We start from the raw sequence: 23,589 nt of genomic DNA, 5'->3' as shown, positions 1-23,589 counted from the left end.
TTTTTTTACTGCTTGTATTTAGAATGAATGTTTTCTATGTAATAAAACATACTTTGCTAAACTTTTGTTTTTACTGAAAATCAAAAAACTAACACCTTACACCAATTAATAACGTTGCCCAGTTAGCCTTTACATTCTGTGAACGTTACATGAAGAAATTGGTCAAAATGTTAAATCAAAATAATTAAATCTCTTTTAAGCAGGGTGTAGCTGACTCTTTAAAAAGTTATTAGCTAAGTTAATTTATCCAAAAAAAGCTTTAATTTGCCTTAACATGTTTAAATCTTCTAAAGGAGTTTAACAAATGCCACAGTTATTAATATTCTGTACAAGCTTTGCACTCCTTGGCTGGATTCTCTCAGTCAGTTTTATGAGGTAGAGTCACCTGGAATGATTTTCAGTTAACAGCTGTGCTGAACTTATCAAGAGTTAATTACTTGAATTTCTTGAGCCACTTACCTGCTTCACAGAATATTTAGGTTTGTTTAAACACTTTTAAGTTACTATATAATTTCCTTTTGTGTTCCTTTAAAGTCTGGATGACTTCAGCATTTATTTACAATGTAGGGAAAAATAAAAAAAGAATAACACTGAGAAGGTGTGTCCCAACTTGTGACTGGTACTGTACATTAAGATAAATATTATGTAAGGAACCATTAAACCATTAAAATTAAGTCTTAAAAAAACTATTTTTCCATTGTTTCTTGTCAAGAAAAATGACTGAAATTCCATATGACTTCTTATGTGACAAAACAGACAAATTTCCATCTTAATTTTTCCCACAAAACTTCCTTCTTATCTCCAGTGTCTAATTCCAAAAGTTAGTTTTCCTTCTGCCAATTCTGGAACTTTTTTTTTTATTTTACCCCAGAAACCCCAGTTTGTAAAATATATTTTGTAAGAATATTGTAAGAATATCATTTATTTTAGCTTATTGATTTAACAGCGGACATATCTAAGGGGCCATATTTTCATGTTAATTTAACTAGCAGAGATTTAAATTAAATAAAAAACACTTGAAACAATGTTACACTGGACCCTAATTCCATTTTTGTTTCTGAAAAACTGTACATTTATGTTTGTTTGAAATATTAGTTTGTCAGAAAATACAGGAATTGCAAGTCTACAGCAGTCTGTAAATATAATATTTGTGTTATGAGCTTTTAACATTTTGTTATTGTGAAAGTGGTCTTATTTTGTCTCTAAAGGATATTAAAAAGTTAAGAATTGAATTTGCCTATAGATCTATAGATGCAGAGACCCTGTAAAAAGTTAATATTGTTGTCTTTTTCCTATAAAGCCAGTTTCTGCAGATATTAGTATTTGTTGCATCTGTGATGTGACGTTTGTAAGTAGTTAGAAATGTCTGTTTATTAGTCCCAGTGTTTTTCCTTTAGACTGATTAGCTTTTGGAACAGACACCAAAATAAGCAGCCGCATGTTAGTTTCTTCACTGTGGTGCAGAATTACCCAAAGCAGACTAACTCGTACTGTCAGTGCTGGACAGTGCATCCTTCCTTTAAATACCAGAACTGAACGCCCTCCATCCTGCGTACTGCTGTAGCTTTTATACAGGTATACGATATGTCAAAATTTATGTATGAATACCCATCTTTTGAAACTGTCCCGAAGGGAACTGGCGGCATGTGGCATGTTCATCTTCTCCACTACAAAGAAAACCGTCCTTGAGAAAGGATAAGAATCGCTCAAACTTCGTGTGACAGTGATTGTCCTGAATACTGATATCCTGCTTTGTTTATCAGCTGGAGATGAATGAGGCGGAATGAACAGTCTGTAATAACACTGGGTGTGTAACTTCCTTTGTTTGTCTCCTTCTTGTAAATTTGTCACAGCCAGTTCAGATCCTCTGAGCTTTCAGGTCAGCTTAATGGTCCAGAAAAAAACATAAAAAGTTGTCTGTGCATCTTGTGCAAGATAAGAGATCACAGTTCTGAGGAAAAAGGCAATCATGGGTGGTTTTGGGTTCATTTGTGGTCTGTAGAGACTACAGTTAAACATCCCTTATTCCCTCCACTGGTGGTAAGGGAACTCACTGAACTACTTGAGGCGCAACTGTCCTGTAAATTAGCACTTTGCTTTTTAAGTTATCTGATTTCTCAATAACTTTAGTGAAGTCTAGGCCAAAAATAATGTTTTATAAGTGGAAAGTTACCTGTACCCCTACGCATTCATGCAATTTTATTTGGAATACCTGTACCCCTACGCATTCATGCAATTTTATTTGGAATACTTGTACCCCTATGCATTTATGCAATTTTATTTGGAATACTTGTACCCCTATGCATTCATGAAATTTTATTTGGAATACTTGTACCCCTATGCATTCATGCAATTTTATTTGGAATACCTGTACCCCTACGCATTCATGCAATTTTATTTGGAATACCTGTACCCCTACGCATTCATGCAATTTTATTTGGAATACCTGTACCCCTACGCATTCATGCAATTTTATTTGGAATACTTGTACCCCTATGCATTTATGCAATTTTATTTGGAATACTTGTACCCCTATGCATTCATGAAATTTTATTTGGAATACTTGTACCCCTATGCATTCATGCAATTTTATTTGGAATACCTGTACCCCTACGCATTCATGCAATTTTATTTGGAATACCTGTACCCCTATGCATTCATGAAATTTTATTTGGAATACTTGTACCCCTATGCATTCATGCAATTTTATTTGGAATACCTGTACCCCTACGTGTTCATGCAATTTTATTTCGAATACCTGTAACCCTACGCATTCATGCATTTTTTTTTTTGGAATACCTGTTCTCTTACGGATTCATGCAATTCTATTTGGAATATCTGTAACCCTACGTGTTTATGCAATTTTCCTTCGAAATACCTGAACCTTTACAAAAATTGTTCACTTTTCTACAAAATGAACAAGTGAATGAGAATCACTTCTGTCAATTCAGTTTGTGAGAATTTTTCACACAGGGACACATTGTTGAGAGAAGTCAACTGAGAAAGATCAGATCCGATTGGTTGGAGCTGACAGAAAGGCTACAGTACCTCAGATAATTGCTGTATAATTGTGGTGAGCAGATGCCAGAAACAGAAAGCTGAGGCTGTGGTGGGCACAGACTCTCAAAACTTCACAGCTGATGACTAGAACAATTAAGCTTAGCCTGGTCAAATTCGATTTCTGCTAAGACATAAAGATATTAGGTTCAGAATTTGACACAAACATCATGAATTCACAGAAAAAAACCTGTGTTTTGAGCTAAATAACTCAAGAGTACAATCATTCAGAGACATCAAACACATATCATATTAAACTGCAATATAACCTAGCTACCGTCATCCTGTTGTCAGCAAGTATCAGCGAGTAATCCAGCTCAGAAAATCTACTCCAGTTAAACTGAACTGAACTACTTTAATTAAATAGCAGTCATCCACTGCATGTGTACTACTGGCAATGTGCTGATGGAATCTGCATGGTCAGATCCAAGCTGAAATTTTCATTTTGGTGCATCACTAGAATTTATGCTGTTTATTTTTTTTTAAATAAAGGAAGAACCTACCTAGTTTTATTAGTTTTCCTATTAAAGTGTCAAAACATTGTATATTAAAAACTTTAGGAACTTAATGAAAGTTATTTTATTTATTAACCAGCAGTGACATACAAAGACTGTGCCAACACAAAAAAGTAAAGGCAAGAAATTGACTTGCACAATAAAACCCAACCATTTAAATGCTGCAGTTCATTTTCCTATTATTTTTTGAACCATCTCAAAGACACTGTCCGCTCTGTCTATACACAATATCCCCACATTAAAACAGTCCCCCACGTTCTTCATAAACCTACAGTATGTTCATTTTCCATCAACTCAAACACTCCACTACAGTAATCATATATTACACTTACCCAATAACTGTGCAGTAATCCAACACACCCACCTACTGGTCATCAGAGCATACAAATATTTGCCATGTGCTGAGCTACATCAATAACTCCAAGGATGTTGAGTCTAGTAGGGGGTTGACTTCACTCACAGCGGCTGAACGAGAGGCTGGGTATTGTGTAAAAGCTGCTGCATAATGATGCGTGGGCAGCGAGAGCTGCTGGAGCCAGAACATGAGTGTCTTTGTCCCTTATCTTCATCTTTCAGCCCTGCTCTCTCATCTCACAAATAGCCAACCCAGACAGAGACCACGGCAAAGGGTCAGGCCAGGTCCCCGAAGAGGCAAGATTCCTATAACATTAACAGATCTTCTGTTTCTACACAGAAAAGAGGCAATACTTTTAGTTTAGGTAATGTTTACTTACAAATTTACTTGATGTTCATTATCGCAAGATGCAATAAGTGTGTTGTAAAATATATATAAAACAAAAAAACACATTATTGATGTGAATAACATGAATAGCATATTTTTAAAGCAAATGCATAGAAATACATACAGTACTGTGGATTTCATTTAGTTGTATATGCATATTAAAGCAGCACTAGGTAGGATTTCCTTGATTTTTGATCTTTTTAAAGAAGTTAAATTACAGCTTGAAACTCACTGCAGCGCTGCATTGAGGTGTAATAGGAGGAATAGCGGTGCTCTTGTGTCTGTGCCGGAACTCCTCTGAGCTAAAACCAGACTCTGTAAGTTTTCCGAGGCGGCCGCAACCAACGCTCGTGAGAACTGCGACCTGCTTTCCGACCTTTAGTTCTAACAGTTCTACGAGGACTACTGGTTCATTCTTTACAAACTAACATACAGACACTCTGGCAGAAGCTGGAAAGAGACCAAATATGTCTGTTAAAGCCAGAAAACGAGAAAGAGAATCTAATCCGCCTGAAACATTTATTACACTCTACAACTGTAGGGGGAGCCCGCGAGCACAAAATCTCAATCCTACCTTGTGGAGCTTTAAGTGGTCTATACATTTTATTTAAATTAAAAAAGAATGCAGACAACAGGTACAATATCCATATATACAGTACCAGTCAAAAGTTTTGGACAACTTCTCATTCAATGTTTTTATTTAGTTTTCTCCTACATTGCAAATGAATAGGGAAGTCATCCAAATTATGAAGGACACACATAAGGAATCATGTAGTAAATTTAGGTGTTATACAATCCAAACAATACTCTGTTGAACATTTAGGTGCTTTTATCATTTCTGAGGCTGATAACTCGGCCCTGATGAGTGCCAGTTTCATCATAATGTTATTGATGGTCTTTGTGACTGACCTTCATTTTTTAAAGTATTTTTACTTTATTATTCACTTTATACCAAGGCTCCCTATTTACAACACAACTGATGCTCTTAAACACATTAAGAGGTAAGAATCAAGTGATTAACTCTTGATAAGTTCAGCACAGCTGTTAACTGAAAGCTGATCATTCCAGGTGACTCTTCTTCATAAAGCTGACTGAGAAAATCCAGATAAGATGTTACAAAACTGTCATCTAAGCAAGAGGTGCTACTTTGAAAAATCTAAAATGTAAAACATTCTGGTTTGTTTAACTTTTTTGTTTACTAAATAATTCCATAAGTTTCTCTTCCTAATTAGGATTGCTTTAGTAGAATAGTAATTCTACATGGTCACCAATAAGTAATGAGCCCTTTGGCAAGCTTGTCAATACTTTTGGTAGCACATTGGAGATTTTCGGGTTATCTTGCATAGGTATTTTACAGAGTACAATAATCATGCTTAAGTTAAAACACATGCTTTTGAAATCAGTTCATCTTCAACCGACCATTACACTAACATAGATTTTGTCCAGATTTTTTGCCTAAAGTTTTTACTGTTAAAAAAGAAAATATCAATTATGCAAACATTTAGGCACTCCTAAATAACTCCTAAATGTCCTAAAATAATGAATTCAACTAAGGTCATTCACCTGATTTAGCTTAGTAGGCCGGCTAAGGCTTTTTTATGGTCATTGTTACACGAGGCTGGGCAACTCAAAAACCCCTGCCCTGGGCTCCTTTAAGATGTTATGTTGCACCCTGACAATTACAACAACTTATGTCCACAAAGCAGAGAAAGACATAAAGTAAACCGCAGTGTGAGTGCAGGATTCTTCACCAAGAACATCAATCCAAACAGAGAACATGCATGAACCAACCATGCTGTGGTGTTTTTAATAAACACTAGCGAATTCTAAAAGCAAATTTCACACTGTCTGTAAACCTCACCGACAACATCCACAATAGACAAGCTGAAGGTTTTACCATGGCTCTCACATTCTGAGCGGAGCATCACTGAAAATTTGAGCACGCAATACGGCCCAGGAATCTCACAACTAGAAGCCTTTTACAAAAAAGAATGGATGAGTGTTTACAAGCTGTTATGTTTGCCAAGGAGTGTTATTAAGTACTGACTGTGTAGTGTGCTCAAAACTTTGCTTTGGGCCTTTGTTAAAGCAGCAGTGCCTAATTGTTTTTTATTTTTAAATTCAAAGCTACAGTATTCTAATGCATGGCATCAACATGTGACTTTTGTGAGTATCCTTCCAAAGCCAAATACATTCAGTCTTAACACAGAGTGGTGTGGTAGGTTTGTCATTTGTCTTTCTGACAGCTTTTGCTGGTTACCTGAGCAACCAAACAACCAATGCTGCTAATGGCGCTGAAAAAAGAGATACTGCGAACATGGAGATAACAGAATGATAATCGCTGGACCGAAGAAATCTAGAATTAGAACTGAAGAGAGATGGAAAAATAAAAAAGATCTGATCTGATAGAATTCTGCACCACAATGCAGGTTTTTTAAAAAGTACTTTTCCATGTGCTCTGTGCAATTACACATTCTTAACAGACAGGGCATTATCTCCCAAAACTCAAAGACTGTCACTTGTCATTAAGACCACTAAGCCCAATCCCATTTCACCCCTTGGCTCTACCACTTACTCATCCTAAATTGCCCTATTTGGGGTAGGGCTTGATAGCTCTTCATATGGAATTTTTTCAGATGCACAAGCCACCAAAGAAACCCACAAATGTAAGTATTGTCCTTGGTAAAAGTGATGATTAGCACTATATTACCATAGTTTAATGTGTAGTTTCAGTGTTTTAAGCCGAATTCTTTATAACAAACATAAAAAAAGATTGCTAGTAGTTTGTCTCAGGAGTAGATTTCCTGTTCCACCTTAAATGGTGCAACAGACGTCAGGGGCTGCAGCTTTTAAGGCGGAACAGAAAAATTAAATAAAATGAAAGCTAATCAAACCTAATTTCAGTTCCCCATCAAAGAGGAATTAAGGAATGAACAATATTAATTCATTTCTACACCATCTCCCCCCTTTCTGAAGACATACGATAAAGCCCTAAAGTTAACTAGTTAACAGCAGCAGCTAGGTTACTGAACTTTAGCGCTCCTGATGTTGTATCGGGTGCTTGAAGGGTTGCACTCCAAAAGAAGGGATAGGGCTACGTGATAGGTCCAAGGAGTGGAATGGGATTATCATGGAAAAGACATGGAAAAACTGAATTAATCCTTTTTGAAATTTAAAAACTTTAGCATCATTCTGTTTGAAACACAGGTCATGTTTTATTCGCATTGCTTTTGACAGTAACGTACGTTAACTGGGGTGCCCAAATTTTTGGATGCTACAAAACACAGCGTCCTTCATAATTTAGGTAATTCTGATCTTTGATGAAGACATCCAGTGTGTAAGAAACAGCGTGTCTTCAGAAGCGAGCTTTTCATTTAGAAAATCAAGCATTCAGTTGCGTTGAAAAGTGTAATTTCTCCTGCAGCTTTTACGTATGTGATGAGTACTGTGCAAATGGCCAGGCTTGCATTCCCTGGCAGCATGCATGAATTGCTGAACACAGGCTTGGGTGCCCGTAAGAACACGAGCCACTGTAAGCCTATCCAAAAAAATGTATCACCTTCCTTAATGAATAAAGCGGGCATTCTTCACCCCAGTCAGTCATTTAGTATGCATCGACACAACGTCGGCACGACTCAGCAGAAATGAACAGATGCTACCGGCCTCCTCTACACGCACACCAGCTACTGACACATTTAGTGATCTGGCAATCAAGCTGAGAGTTCGGCTCTCTGAGGACATATTTTCATAGGGGCTATGTAACTGGAAGGTTCCGCACAATAACGCAATTGTGCCTTTCGCGCTGAAGGCTCGACATTCATATTTGACTTCCGAATGCTCTTTGTTCACATGCCATTGGTTCTTGACTGTTGCTCTTGTGGACACTAGTTCAGGCCATTGGTCCCCAACTGGAGGCCACCTCCTGCATTCTGTGGCTCTTGTTAATCCAGCAATTGAGGCGGTCGAAAGTGGCAGGGACCCCGCTGAGCTTATTAACCTCGGTGAGTCGATTTATCAACGACTGTTTGTTTCGGCATGACAGCTCCCACTGCCTCCTCTGACAAATCACTGATGGCTTTTCAAAGTGAGCTGACGTGCCACAGACAAAAGAGCCGGTCTGAACAGCTACGACTCCGCAAGCACTCATATGAGCACTTTATGAAACCCCAGGTTACCTCATTCAGTCATTCACGAGCGCTCACAAAGCGAAAGGAGTGGACTCTGCCTCCAGAATATGAGGCTGCGGCTGACAATCTGCTGCTTGCTCTCACCAAGTCAAATACAGATGGAAAAACAGATGGAAACAGAAGGAAAAGGGAAGAGATGGAAAGTGAATGAGTAGAATAGACACCCCTTGTCTCAAACTGCCCTCTGTAATAGACCATTTGTCAAAGGTTTTCAATATATACCATTTGCTGTGTGAAAACTCTCAGTCAGTGAGTGAATAAAGCTGACAGCAGGCCTCAGCAGTTCTACGGGTGCAGTGCTGTTTCAGTCACATTCGGATGGCTTAATGATTGACTGCACTGAGAGGCGAGGTCAGAGAGAGGTGATGTTTAGAGGTTACCTGTCAAAGTGTGTTATGTAACAGCAGTGTCATCACATGCCATCTATTAAAATAGTGTGTGAACTTCTATATAGCCCAAACCTATTCTAAACCTGAGTCTTTACAAGCAATTTAAGAACCAAATAAAGGTGTTTTAGCAGAGCAAAAAAAACTATGCAAGGCAAACACATATTCTATTCAGTATTTCAGTGTTAAATCAGCCATTTAAAACCAACCAAGCATAGACTTTCAGTCTATCATAAGTGCAAACTGTGTGAAAGCTAAAAACAGTTTATTCAAAGGGTTACTATTCAGTACTATTCAGACAGGGTTGGTTTTGCATGGGAAGATAATGTAATGTAATTATGACAAGAGTTTCTCAGTGGTTTTAATGTGTCGATGTGCAGCATAGCTCATAGCCTACATGTGTGCATCTTATGAACAAATAGCTGCTACTCAAATCATTTTTTTAATTACTATGTAATTTTTACAATAATTTGACTACAAGACTCTTTATCATTACGTGTTTGAAGGTGACAGTAGTGCATAAATCAAGTAGCCTCTCCCATCTCAGTTAGTTATGTAAAGATTTATTTTCCTGTGTGAATCAGTCATGAATTTTACATACAACCTTTAGTAAAATAACATTACTCCACCTCCTCATTCAAAATTAACCTTGTACAAATAGGACTTTAGCGTGGTATTTATGCACAGTTAATATTTCAGCTTAGTTCCGTTATTATTCAGTAATTAAACTTGCAACAAAGCAACAAATCACTTTGTATTATTTAGATAAACAATGTGCACTGGATGGTGTGTAATTTGCATTTTAAACGTAAACAAATTATTTCAAACATATTTTTCATGTTTAAAAGCTGTTTTTAACTTACTTGTAAACCTACCTATGTCATAAAATGTACATATTTGATATTTCTACAAGAATGACTTAAAATCCCACACAACCACAAGGGTACCCAGGAATCTGAGTAATAACAGAGTAATTCAGTTTAAATATTTATAATACATTTCTAATAACCAATTACACCAAATTAGTACATTTAAAGTCTTCTTATTTTTTTTCTTAATTACATTTAATGGTACTCTTATTTGTTACCTCTACAGCTCTGCAAAACCACTTAAAATGAAGTTTCTTTTATTTTACCATATTAAAAACCTCTGGATTATAAACAAGAGGAAGATGGATGATCACAAGCCATCAAACCAAACTGAACTGCTTGATGTTTTGCACCAGGAGTGACATAAAGTTATCCAAAAGCAGTGTGTAAGACTGGTGGAGGAGAACATGCCAAGATGCATTAAAACTGTGATTAAAAACCAGGATTATTCCACCAAATATTGATTTTTGAACTCTTAAAACTTTATGAATATGAACTTGTTTTCTTTGCATTATTTGAAAATGTCCGTAGTTTATATAATTTATAGAACAATGTTCATGTTACTTAAACATAAACCCAAAAATAGCAAAATCAGAGAAACTGGTTCAGAAACTAACGTGGTCTCTTAATTTTTTCCCGATCTGTATCTTAGACATTTTTTTATTAAGCTTAGAAATCTTAGAATTTAATACAATTAAATGAACACAAAACATCTAAAACATCTGATATGTGAAACACTGTAACATGGGCTGCCATATTATACTATTAAGTTTTTAAGACTTACTTACATCATTGCAGCCTTCACACACATCGACTCCCTTCTTCCTCTGAGACTTCCTCATCTCTACAGAGAACTCCTCAAACTCGGGCTTGGTGGACCTCATCAGAGTGACGGTGTTCAGGAAGGCATACGCTGCTTTGGCCTCGTAGTCATGCTTGTCTCCTTTTCTCCAAGATCCATCACCTGTAAATTAACGCTGTGTTGTTTTTGCATGAACAAATCAGAACAGAGTAAACACACACTGAGGGTAGCCTGAATTAATTTAGCCATAAACTTTTACGAGAGTATACGCTACATATGCAGGTATAAACCATGCGTTACGCTTCTGAATAAAAATGTCAAACGCAATATCAGCAAAGCATCTGAATGGGCACTGGTGTAGTCGCTCAGGTCGGGACTGATTAGGTGGGGAACAATGACGGGTTTCTTTTAGGAGAGTAATTGTCTTCTAGTACAATGAAACATCTTGATGGCCTGCCCACACCACACAACATTCAGGCAGTGTTTTGCTGACCCAGATGTTTCAGAGCCGGCAGCTCCTGAATGTAATCTCATTCAGGCAGAAGAGCCGGGGGGCTTGGACTTAGTGGGCCTCATTGTGCCATGGGTCAGACTGGGAAAATTGTACGCTGCCACGGAACATCTTGACCAGGCAGATAAGCTCAGCAGCTAATCAGCACAGAGCCAAAACATACATGGAGCGCAGGTCTGGAGCTTTACCATAGGAGGAGGAGTTGAATAGCTCGATGTTGAAGAAGAGCCTGTTGCTGTTGGTTAATCCTCGCCGATGGGCCATTAGCATGACTTCTCGTACTGCATCTGCATGAAGGCACATGATCACCACTGCGAAGGAAAGGAGAGCAGAAGAAAAGTCTGTTAGAGCAGAGGTATAGAGGCAGCTGTTTTTAAACACGGGTTTGCTTAAGGGGTTAAAATGTAATGACAGTGATGATATCACTATATTTCCTCAGCTGTTGGCAGAATAGATGCATTTCCGTATTTTTACAGCCCCATTCATGAGTATAAATTGTTTAAACGTGCTTTTCTGATTATGTTTATGACATAAATGGGAGGACAATAAAGCACTCTGTTCTTGTAAAAGGTTTATAGGCCATGAATCAAACATGCATATTAGAGGTTACTTTTGACAGAGTTACAGAGTTCTCAGAGCAGATTTAAACAGAAACACAGTTTACTAACAATACAGCATGAAATGTATGTACAAACTCAAATCAGAAGAAAAAACGTACTTTTACATTTATTTTGACTTCAATTTAATTTAATTGGAGACAATATGAATCCAAGATATTTCATGTTTTTTTTTCTGATCAACAGTATTTTATTCATTTATGTCAGGCCTGAAACACACTCCAAAAAAGTGGGGACATGGGCAATTTAGGGCGTAACGTAATAAGGTAAAAAAAATTCAGTGCCCTCTGCAAAAGTAATTTACACTTCTGTGATGTAGCATTAATGCAGAAAAGTGCATAATGAGATCTTAGGACAACATATGCTGCCTTTAAGACAACATATTTTTGAGAGAAGTCTGTGCATTTTCCAAAAAGACAATGCAAAACCACATGCTGCGCACATTACAAAGGTACGGCTGTGGAAGAAGAGGGTTCAGAAAAATGAACAGGAATCAAGAATGGAGAATGTGCCTGGTATCCTCAGTGCTAAAACATGTTTAAGTGTGGTGAAAAGGTGTGGAAACATTACAGAGTGCTAAATGCTTTACTGTGCCAATATTTTTTGGAATGTGTTACAGGCCTGAAATCTAGGAATAGACGTAAATTAATATATTAATTTAAAAACTGTCCATATCGTCCCAACCCCCTTTAACTGATTTGGGCTTGTAGAGCTCATGTTTACACAGTAATTCCAGCTTGAAAATGCACAAGAAATTATGTCATGTTACGACTGAAATGTAACTTAATTTTGGCTGGACTATCAAGACCAAAAAAACAGAGCCTGGTGAGTAAAATATTTTCCCATGGAGCAACGGGGGGCAAAAATAAATAAACAAACAAATAAGCATGCAAACAGAGTGTTTTTAAAAAAATCCGAAGGTGTCCCATAAATAGGAAGATTCAGAGCGCTGGAACATTCCCTACAACTCTGTCAGTGTAGCGTATCGCCTGAAATATCCTCAGCTGAGTGGGACAAACTTCACCTCAGTCCTCCTGCTCTATGGCACCCTTTAATTACAGAGTGTGCAGCACACTACAGCCCTGTGTCCACTCGCGGGCGATTCCATGGGGTGCAGCCCCAGCCAGCAATATTTCAAAAATCTGGATTTTCCCACTGACGCTAGTTACAAATGAGCTGAGGAATGCGAGGGGCAACACATGGCACACTTACTGTCGGCCGTGCCACTTTTTAAAGCACGGCGTTACGCGAACGCATGCAAATAAGGGCGCTGTGCAAACTTGTAGCGTGTTGGAAGAGATTATGAGTTTACAGCCTGGCCCGGTACAGATCAGCGCACAGCGCCATGCAAAGCAGGCGGCAGTATAATAACCTATCTCCGCTCAGTAAATTCCCTCTCCTATGCCCCCAAGGACCACTCTGCAGGCCTGCGCTGGGCCAGCTCATGGCTCGACGCGCACGTCATTCGCTGTGAAAACATTGCAACACTGTATTCCGTCCTCATCAAAGTACACTTGATCCATTGTAACAGAAACTCCCCAGTCAGTCCCAGTCTGGCTTGCTGGTCACGCCGCATCGTTAAGGCTGCTTGCAGAGAGTTGTGTAATTATTTAAAAGAGAAACAAGATTTTAAAGCCCATCATTTACATAAGCACACAGAAATCCCGCTCATATTCTAGAATCTCCCCTATACCATTACATCAGACAGAGAGAGAGAGAGAGAGAAGTAACTACCTGTTTACAGAAATAGCTATTCATCTGGCGAATAATCTGATAAAATCTGACTTTTTGTTCAAATATTGCAGAGTATTATATATATATATATATATATATATATATATATATATATATGTATTCTATATAGGTGTAGCTGTCTTGACAATAAAAACAAAACACTACACCTTTAACATTTTCATGTAGCCTGAGAATATTCATGAATGGTTTTCGAATCTCGGGTCTGTGCTACCTTCTGGCTCCCTCCTTTCAGTTTGGCTGCTATATTCAGATCTGCGGGAGTTGCTATCCACACTGGGTGTTTTAAGTTTTATGTTCTTGATCTTGATCATGATCTTTTGCTTTATCACTGTTTTCTGTGAACCTGTTTCTAAAAAACAGTTCAGTTTTGTTCTAGAAATGAGGTTAAAATAATTCTTATTAGCCTTTTTGCACAAGATGGCACAGTTTATTTACTCTCAACAAAAAAAGTGTTCACAACTGAGTTTATATGACTTTCTACAAACATTTTCTGTTTAGTCTGTCCAAGTTCATGATTAAATATGCATAGCACAGCATTAAAATTAGAGCTGAATGATTTTGGGCAAAATATGTATGTGCGATTTTCCCACAGAATATTTCCATTGCGATTTCAATTGTGATTATTTAGAATCCATTAAACCCTAAACCTGTATTAGTTGTTAACACACCTATCAAATATAAATATAAACTTCTTTCCACATAAAATATTCCCAGGGTTCTCAGATAAATGCAGTTGTCAGTTTTATTTTAAAATTTCAAGGACTAGGACTTCAATTAAATGATAAGACATAAATATTAAGACATTATCACGCCAGCCACGGCTCATTCTGTGCCTCCTGTTATTCATGCTAAGCATGGGAGTGACTGTGAGCCCAAAGACTACAATCCCCAGCACTCTACGGACTACGCATTCCGTGACTTCACGGCGCTTGTAGTCCATGCTGCGTCTCCGGAAGTGCAGGCTGTGTCTGTGTCAAATTGCAGCTCCTGCGATTGAAATTGCATCCATTCAAGTACCGATTGCAATTGGAAAACTATTAATCGTACAGGCCCAACTATAACATCCTCCTAAGGATTCTAACATTCTTATAAGCACAAGGAGTAAAAGAGAGACCACATATTGTTTAAACTTGTAGCACATATGCGGTATTTAACCGTTCTGCACAGTAATGTACCAGCTTCTGTCAAGGCATCATAATTACAGCTGGTAAAGCATAATTTTGTGGCATTTTTGCTATTGCAGTGGATGTGAGTGAAAAATAATTTATTAGGGATATTTAGCATTTAGTACATGATTCTAAAATCACAGAGCAAAAAAAGTCAGTAGTAGTCTTGTTTCCCATTCACTTTTGTCCCATGTCCTGTCCCATGTGATTTCTGCTAGTCATCTGTATGTTCGCATGGACAGCTTTAACCAGATTCTGCCGGTCATGATCATTACCACCCACTGCAACCGCTGTCTATTGTGGGTGTTAATGCTTCTATGATGAGTTTCTGGTACTTATGTGGCACTGTGGATTGAGGAATGCTAAACAACCACTCGTCACGTCTATCTGACACTCTCTATCAAACATCACTCCAACTCCAGTAATTCACATCATCATTTCTCGAGCGGCCAGTGTTTATCCTGACTCACAAGAAAACACCTCGTAACTTAAACAGGTGTGGGAGTTTCCAAGCCATCCCGTAAGGTAACATTTCCTGAAACAATATATATATACTCAAGGACATTTGGCATGTCAGTGTTTGTTAAAAGTTTAAAATAGTAATATTTCTTATAGGAGAAGGAAATCCCTTTCGACTTTTAAGGGTCTCATTCCATCATTCATTTTATTCATTTTAAAATGTCTAGTTGTGGTCTCTAGTATGAATAAATGCCTTTTGAGATTTTTTTTTTTAAGTGCTCCGGTGATTTGGTATAACACTTCTTTAGTCTGGTGGAGGAGTGAGAACATACATGCAAACATATCATATTTGATTGTCTAATAGCACTGTGAGGCAGTGAGATGAACAACAATTAAAAGCCTTTTAAAATAAAGACATGTTTACACTAATAACAGTTTTTGCAATGTCATATATTCCTTTACAACATGTGTAATGCCCTGCTAAGCGCATTTCAGCCACTGACCTAGTCTTAGAGGCTTTGTAAAATGCAAAATCCACCGGAGATCCTATGTAAACCTAATGACACACAGAGATGGGTAGTCCGAACTGCCATGCTGTTCCTAGCCATGTTAGCTCCTGTCTGACCAGACGTATTGGCTTCAGCTCTGCCTGTGGGCAGTTGCAAGCCAAGGTGGCTGATGGACTCATTTTTCTCAATTTTTCTTTTACTTGCTACTGCAGACAATGGAGGTATAAGAAGCATCATATACAACTCAACACTTATACAAGAAAAAGTGGAGTTCAGCAGGAGGACACCTTAAATTAAAGTAATTTAGAGAGATTCCAGGTCATTTTGGAACATTTTAATTGGTCAATTCATCATGATATGTTGACATATTGTAAAGAACAGCTGGTGTAAACTAAAGCAGTGATGATATCTGCATAAAATGGAAAATGCTTCTCCTCACAGATATTACATCAGAGGTTCTTATTTAAAACTAGCCAAACGATCTAAATTCTTGAAACATGCTGAGACTCTGAGTCACACTACTGGTAGTAAAGCACAGAATGTTTATAGAATGCTTCAGGTAGTTTTAATGCTCTCTAAATGCTCAGTTTTACTCTGAGTCAGTCAGTATAGTTACTGGTCTGATGAAAAAGGTTCACACACTGCTAAAACACTGTGAAAGAAGAAACCCAACCTCTGGGAAAATACACCATCAGATACACTGAAAAACAACGGCCTAAAACATGAAGTCTAATGATTTACTTTAAAAGCAGGATTTAAAGTTTGGACTTTTGAACCAGCATCAAATCCAGAATACATTATGTGAATATTATTAACAGGAACAGTATTGTCTCTGAAGGAAACCAGGCCTCTGGCAAGCTGTGAGTAATAACGGAGAAAGCACTGTTAAATACACTAAACCTGCTAGAAAAAAAACACAGGCTTTATGATATTTAATAATATTCAGCTCAGCAAAGCTTTCTGAAATCTACTATGTATGTTAATTTCTTTTGCATTAATAAAATGGATCCATTGTCTCCACTGTGTGAAAAAAAGGTCACACACTCTAATATTTGGTTGGACCGCACACTAGGGTTGCAGCGGTAACCGGTTTCACGGTATACCATGGTATTAAAATGCACGGTTATCATACCGTGTGTGTTTGCTTATTACCGGTAAAACGCAAGCCAGCGGAGAAACTCACCCGCGCATGCGCAACTCTGCTCCGCTTCAGCTACTCAGCCCTCCAGCACACAGCGGTGAGAACGGCAGAAAGTGCATCAGACTAAACAAATCTCTGTCCGCCTAAAAAAAGGCTAAACTAAAATCAGCAGTGTGGGACTATTTCGGAGACCCGCCGAACGCACCCGAAGATGGTTTTCCGATTTGTAATAAGGTATAAGGTGGACATACGTCAAACCTGTTCTCCCATCTCTGAGAACACCACCCCGCTGTGCAGCGCAAAGTATGTGTTTACTTTATAATTTAAATCTGAACCTAAATAAAACCTCTTTGTAGTCATGCACAGCCCATGCGGTAAGCGCCCGCAAAAGCGCTGAGTTATCCGAAATTTGGGCACGCAGGTACAGGCGTGAAGTGCGTGCTACGATGGATTCACGTGTCCGTGTAAAGGTCCTGGCCGGACTGGATGTGAAAGACGCCATTCATTTAAATGCGTTCATTTTCAAATTCTGACGTGCCTGTTTTTCATATGTTAAAACCAGACTCGCTGTGAAAGCCTTAAAATAGAAATCTCTATTGTGAGGATCATGTCAGAAATAAATCCCCTCTTTCTGCAGTATCTGGTTATATACCAACTTGGCAGTAAAACGGACGTTTACAACAGTTGTTGATCAGACACTGACCCAGGCTCAGTTTATCAGATATTAAAAAATGTAAATTTAAATAATGTAATTGAATATTTTAAATACAGGATCTTTACTTCTTAGAGGACATGTAATGTGTGTAACGTATATATATATATATATATATATATATATATATATATATATATATATATATATATATATATATATACACAATATTTATGCCCTTAAGAGCAGTGGAAAAACTGGTTTACTTCACCTGATGGTGTACAGCTTATTTTTTTAAAGGAGAACTGGAGAAACCAGGTTTCTACAATAAATAGTTAATTGAACAAAAAAACTTTGTTGTAATTTCTTTATGGGTCAGTTTAATAATATATGTAACAAACTGTGATACCGTGATAACCGTGATACCGCGGTATTTTCTGAGAAGGTTATCATACCGTGAAAATCTCATACCGTTGCAACCCTACCGCACACTTTCATCTTGGAATATGCTCCGTGTCACCAGGGAAGAAAAAATCCATTGATGGAATAACCTGGTCTATATTCAGTATATTCAGGTAGTCAGCTGACCTCATTCTTTCAGCACATACTGTTGCTGAACCTAGACCTGCAGACCAACTGCAGCATCAACCCCACATCATTTACTTACTTAAATCCAGGTGGTGATTTTTTTTTGACCAGTCAGTGTAATTATTTTATTCATACATGGCCACAATAAATAATGATAGAAAACATATGGTCATTTATCTGAATTTTTAGAAGCTTTAGGATTATATCTGGATTACACCATGTATACATTTAAGTGTAAATGCACCCAACACGTATTTAAAACAGACACAAATCTGAATTCTTAAACCACTTTAAGGATGTGGTCCGAGATACATTTGATTAAATTTTATAATAGTGTACATGCTTCAAATCAAAGTACAAAAGTGTGTGTTTTTTATCAGCATGACCTGCTATTGAATTCTTGTTTGAAATGAATGCATGACAGTGTGTAGGAAACGGCTAATTTTGAAGGCAGAAACCACAGTACAGGATAGGAAGAGGGTAAATTGAAAAAAAAAAACAGGATGCTGTATAACAAGAGAGTCCATATTCTGCATATATGGGGTTTCAGTCTTACCAACCAGAGACAAATATAACAACCAATGCATTCAGTTTAGATCAGTATACAGTCTAGATACTAGTCCCATAAAATTACCAGGTGTAAACACTTAAAATACATTTTAATCTAGAATATTAAAATCTTCTTGATCTCAATAATTATACATCACATTTGCTTCAAACTTCATATAACTGATTCCTAGAATTCGGCATTAGAAAGCTTGCCCCATTTTTGGCACTTTGAAGAAAACACACTTATCCTAAAACAATGTGGTAAATGAAAAAAGCCACTAAAGAAGATATACAACGCTCACAAGTAGATATGCCAAAAAACGGTTTGGTGAAAAATGTGTCTTTTAGCTGTATTCAAAAGGAAAATCTGCCAGTTATACTTTTCACTAAAGTGTTTCCACTGTACCGTGAACAGTCTCGAATAGTCTTTACTCTAAATCACTTGAAGATTTGGATTCTGCAGTGTATCATTATACTGTTAGTAAATTTCAGAATTTTCAGCACATCAATCCAATCTTTCCCTGTATGAAAGATCTGGCGTACACTAATATTCATACTGAGCAGATGTTCTTGCTCAGCCATGCCATTAACGTTATCCGTGTTTTTATTACAGGCGCCGCAGCTGTCAGCTGTACCTACTGATACGCTGCATATGTCTTTGCAACAAGTTCAAGGTTGAAAAGCACACAGAGGTGCTGATAAAAACACCAACACTTCAATAGCTTATGAATCAAATCAGACGTCAGAGGCCCTGGAATATGTCCCAGTGACGACTTTCGCCTTGTTTTTAAAAGATGCTTAACAAGGATGACTGCAGGCGAGAAAGAACTATTTGGCGATCTGCACAGGCTTGTAATTAGGATAAAGTATTACAAAGTCATAACAAATGCTCTTACTCAGAGCAGCATCCAAACGAACTTTTAATACTTTCAATTTATTTGCGTGAAGCTCCACCACAGTTTATTGTCAAGTGGAAAAAAATGTGCTAACCTTTAAAATTAAAATCTAACTATTATTCCCACTAGAGATGCACCAAAATGTGCTAACCTTAAAAATTCTTTAATTCTTTAATCTACTTATTGTACTATCGACTTATTTAAATCTAACTATTATTCCCACTAGAGATGCACCAAAATGAATATTGTTGAGCAAAACAGAAACAGAACAAAATAAATCACTAATTTATTAAAATAGGACAAACAAAAAGTATTTATTACACATTAAACATTTTTAATGTCCCAGCAAACAAACCAACAAAGCCCAAAGCATTTACCTCAACAGTGCTGGGCTAATCATGAATTTACTGCTGTAGTGCTATTCCAGTCCCGTTGGCTCAGCACAGATTGAATCTTTGAACTAAAAAACAGACATTTGGTAAAAGAACAGTACACTGATACAGAGTGTGATAAGTGATTCTGAATTTTTTGTTTAAATTGTGCTAGTGTAAAAATAAACTTAAACCTGCCGTTTTATCAGTTTTCACTGTCGGAACTCTCCCTCACTCTTTGTTCTGAGCACTACTGGAGGCTAGAGAAGGTTAAAAGAAACACTGCACTGTCTTTTAACTCATTTGACTGAACACTGAAAGTGTTTCTTTGTTGCCTTTTTCAGCTGAATAATTTAGGTTCCCAAATTTTCAGTGCATCCCTAGTTCCAAACCTACTGACTGTTGTATGACCTTGGAATGTAAACAGTAAAGAGCTGGAATACAACTGCCAGAAGGCTTCCTGGAGGTAAAACTGCCCTTGTCTATATTTAGGATAAACACTAATATATATAAGAATGATTCCTATACTTCACAGTAATATAAACATTAATGAGTTGAACTGCTCACCAGTCAGGTGTCCTGTTATCTATTACAAAAAAAATGTGTTTCAGATTGCACCTTTAACCCTATCTGGACGGGATTAGTTTCTCAGAGGGACATCTGTGAAAACTTTTGCACACTTCTACTTAGTGATAAAACTCTTGCGTCTGGACTGCAATTGAAAAAACAGGAGGAGCAGTGAGTTTTTGGGTTTTCTCGGTCACATGACATCACGTTCAGTAGCTCCTCCATTTCCACTCGCTGTTGTGTTTATGTGGATCTCTGTGGAAACACGCACCCAAAGTGTAATTATGGTGCATGGCAGTGGACAAACAGCTATTTTATTAAATGCGAGGTTAAAAAACTCAGAGATGTGCATCCGGACGGGACTAAACTTACTTCACGACCAAGTAGTTCAGTAAAAAACAGCAGGTAATTCAGCCTGTAATTTTCTCAGAGGACATCTGAGAAAAACACATACATGGTTGTTCTGGACGGAAGTAAATTACAGAGGACCCCACGATAAAAGAGAAAATTACCCCAGGAACTCAGGAGAAACGAATCCCGTCCGAATAGGGCTATTGCTGCATATATAAAACCACCTTATATAATGTGTTATCCTAAAAAAAGAAACAGGACGCAAGACCCTGTTTACACCTGGTCACTTGGACTAGAATCTGGATTGCTGTCTCGAACCTTCCATTTTTAGCCAAGGTTTTAGAACGTGTTGTTTCTGCTCAGGTTCAAGAGCACGTTTTGCAGTCTAAACTTCTTGAACCGTTTCAGTCGGGATTTAGAGCAGGACATAGTACTGAAACTGCACTGGTGAGGGTTGTCAATGACCTTCTTGTTTCAGCGGATGAGGGTTATATTAATATCCTTATTTTGTTGGACCTTACTGCGGCCTTTGATACAGTATGCCACTCGATTTTGTTGGATCGGATGGAAACGTGGCTGGGTATATCGGGTACTGTGCTCTCCTGGTTTCAGTCATATCTCTCTGGTAGAAATCAGTTTGTGACGTTAGGTAGGAATAAATCTCACATTGTTCAGGTTGGTCAAGGGGTTCCTCAGGGCTCCATTCTTGGGCCTTTACTTTTTAGTATTTATTTGTTGCCACTTGGGCACATTTTTAGGAAATATGGTTTGAATTTTCATCTTTATGCTGATGATGCTCAGGTTTATTTTAGCTGCAAGAGTGATTTGGCACCTGCATGTGAGTTGCTCTCAGTGTGTCTACATGAGATAAAAATTTGGATGCAACAGAATTTCCTCCAGTTAAATTGCTCTAAGACTGAGGTTATTTTAATTGGTAGTCCATCTGCTTTGCTTAAGATCAGGAATTTTAATATTATTATTGATGGTATTCGGATATTGCCCACTTTACAGGTGCGTAATTTAGGCATTATTTTTGATAGTGAGTTAAATTTTGAGACTCACATCAAGAACATTTGTAAAGTTTCCTTTTATTATCTTAGAAATATTGCTAGGCTCAGACCTTTTCTTTCCCCATCTGATGCCGAAAAACTGGTACATGCGTTTATTACATGTAGACTGGACTACTGCAACTCGCTTTACTCTGCTTTACCAAAGAAATCTCTCCAGAAGCTGCAGTATGTTCAGAATTGTGCTGCCAGAATGTTGACCAATACCTCACTACGTGAACACATCACTCCTGTACTAAAGAAACTTCACTGGCTCCCTGTCCGAGTACGAATTGATTTTAAGACTCTTATTCTAACTTTTAAGGTGGTACATGGGACTGCTCCGGTCTATCTTTGTGATCTGGTGAAGTTTTACACTCCCTCACGCAATCTTCGCTCTGTTAGCCCTTGGACATTACAGGAGCCTATCTGTAAGCTCAAAAGGATGGGAGAGAGAGCATTTTCTTTTAGAGCGCCACGATTGTGGAATGCTCTCCCTGAGGTCATTAAAAGTGCTCCTACCTTGGACTGTTTTAAAAAATTACTTAAAACTCATCTTTTTTCTTTAACATTTAAGAGTGGTTAAGTGTTTTTGTTTATTTTGTTGTTGTTTATTTTACTAATTTTATGTAGCGCTTTGGGTCTTTAGAAAAGCGCATTATAAATGTAAAGTTATTATTATTATTATTATTATTTAAGCCACATGCATTTACACTTTAAATGAAATTAGCAATTACCAATGTTATGGTTGTACTGGGCATGATTTTAGTTATGGAATGTATCTTATCTTGGAGAGACTGATGTGTTTAAACTGTTTTATAATAGATCTTATTTGCATAACAGACAACCTAAATTGATTTCGGAGATCAGATAAACACTTTCTGTTTACATTTACACTTGCAATTTTATGTGTCTTGACCTTATACAGATCTAATCCAGATACGCAAGACACATGATGTGTATATATATATATATATATGCATTGAGACTTGTACTGTACTATGAAGAGGATGCTTGCAGGCTAGTTACATCCATAACACATAAAGTCAAAAAGTCAATGTGAATTAAATATCAGAGCATTTTTTTCTGATTGGGTGGGACATTATTTTATCCATCAGCATCTGACTCGATGTTGAAAAGCAGGCATTTCAAAACAAACACTGAGTCAGAGCCAAACACTGGTCGAGTACTCGCTTCTTGCTACACCACAGAGAACAAAATACTGATGGAGGAGGAGGAGGTGGAGGAGGAGGTGGAGGAGGAGAAGAGGGCATTCATTCCAGGACTTAGGTCATATTTATTTGAGCCTGTGCGAGCAGCTACGGACGAAGGTAACGACTGGGGTTTTCACTTGGTGATAGGTGGGCGTGGTGGAAAGGGGGAGGGAAAACGTATGATTTTACTGGTTAACGTAAATTTCCCCTGTATGCATGGCTATGAAGCCAAATTTCAAAAACTGTTCAGAGGCAGGGAAAAGAAACTTCATTTGAACCAACGTTACAGAAAAACAACAATTATACATTACCAATATCATGACCCATTGTATTTTGCTTAATATAGCCAACAACATAAACTAAGAAGGTATAAAACTTCACATTGATTTCAGGCTAACTTTTTTAAGAGCTAAAAATAATCAGTAATATTTACTAACTTTAAAGGACTGATTAGAATTTAAGGCCATGTGTGTTTACAACAAAAAAAAAAGGTTTACATGATATTCAGAAGAAAGATACTTGCATGAATACCAATTAGGACTGATATGGATAACTCTAGGTCATATTAACTGAGCTACACTTTACATAAGCTGTGTGTAACACAACATGCCAGATATTTTGGCCTGGAGTTGTAGAGGT

General features: G+C 37.6%; 1 protein-coding gene across 2 annotated transcripts in view; it reads right to left on the bottom strand.

Moving 5' to 3' along the window:
• Positions 1-23,589, bottom strand: part of npr3 (natriuretic peptide receptor 3) — a 50,311-nt gene that overhangs the window by 12,529 nt on the left and 14,193 nt on the right. For both annotated transcript variants that reach the window (XM_007250463.4, XM_007250464.4), the window contains exons 2-3: positions 11,258-11,380; positions 10,545-10,720 (exon numbers count right to left, since the gene is read on the bottom strand). In XM_007250463.4, the coding sequence (XP_007250525.3) occupies positions 10,545-10,720; positions 11,258-11,380 (299 nt within the window). The remainder of the gene's footprint in view (positions 1-10,544; positions 10,721-11,257; positions 11,381-23,589) is intronic.

This window comes from Astyanax mexicanus, chromosome 22 (assembly GCF_023375975.1).
Source record: "Astyanax mexicanus isolate ESR-SI-001 chromosome 22, AstMex3_surface, whole genome shotgun sequence".
Classification (NCBI taxonomy): Eukaryota; Metazoa; Chordata; class Actinopteri; order Characiformes; family Acestrorhamphidae; genus Astyanax; species Astyanax mexicanus.
This window is presented reverse-complemented; position numbering and strand designations above follow the sequence as displayed.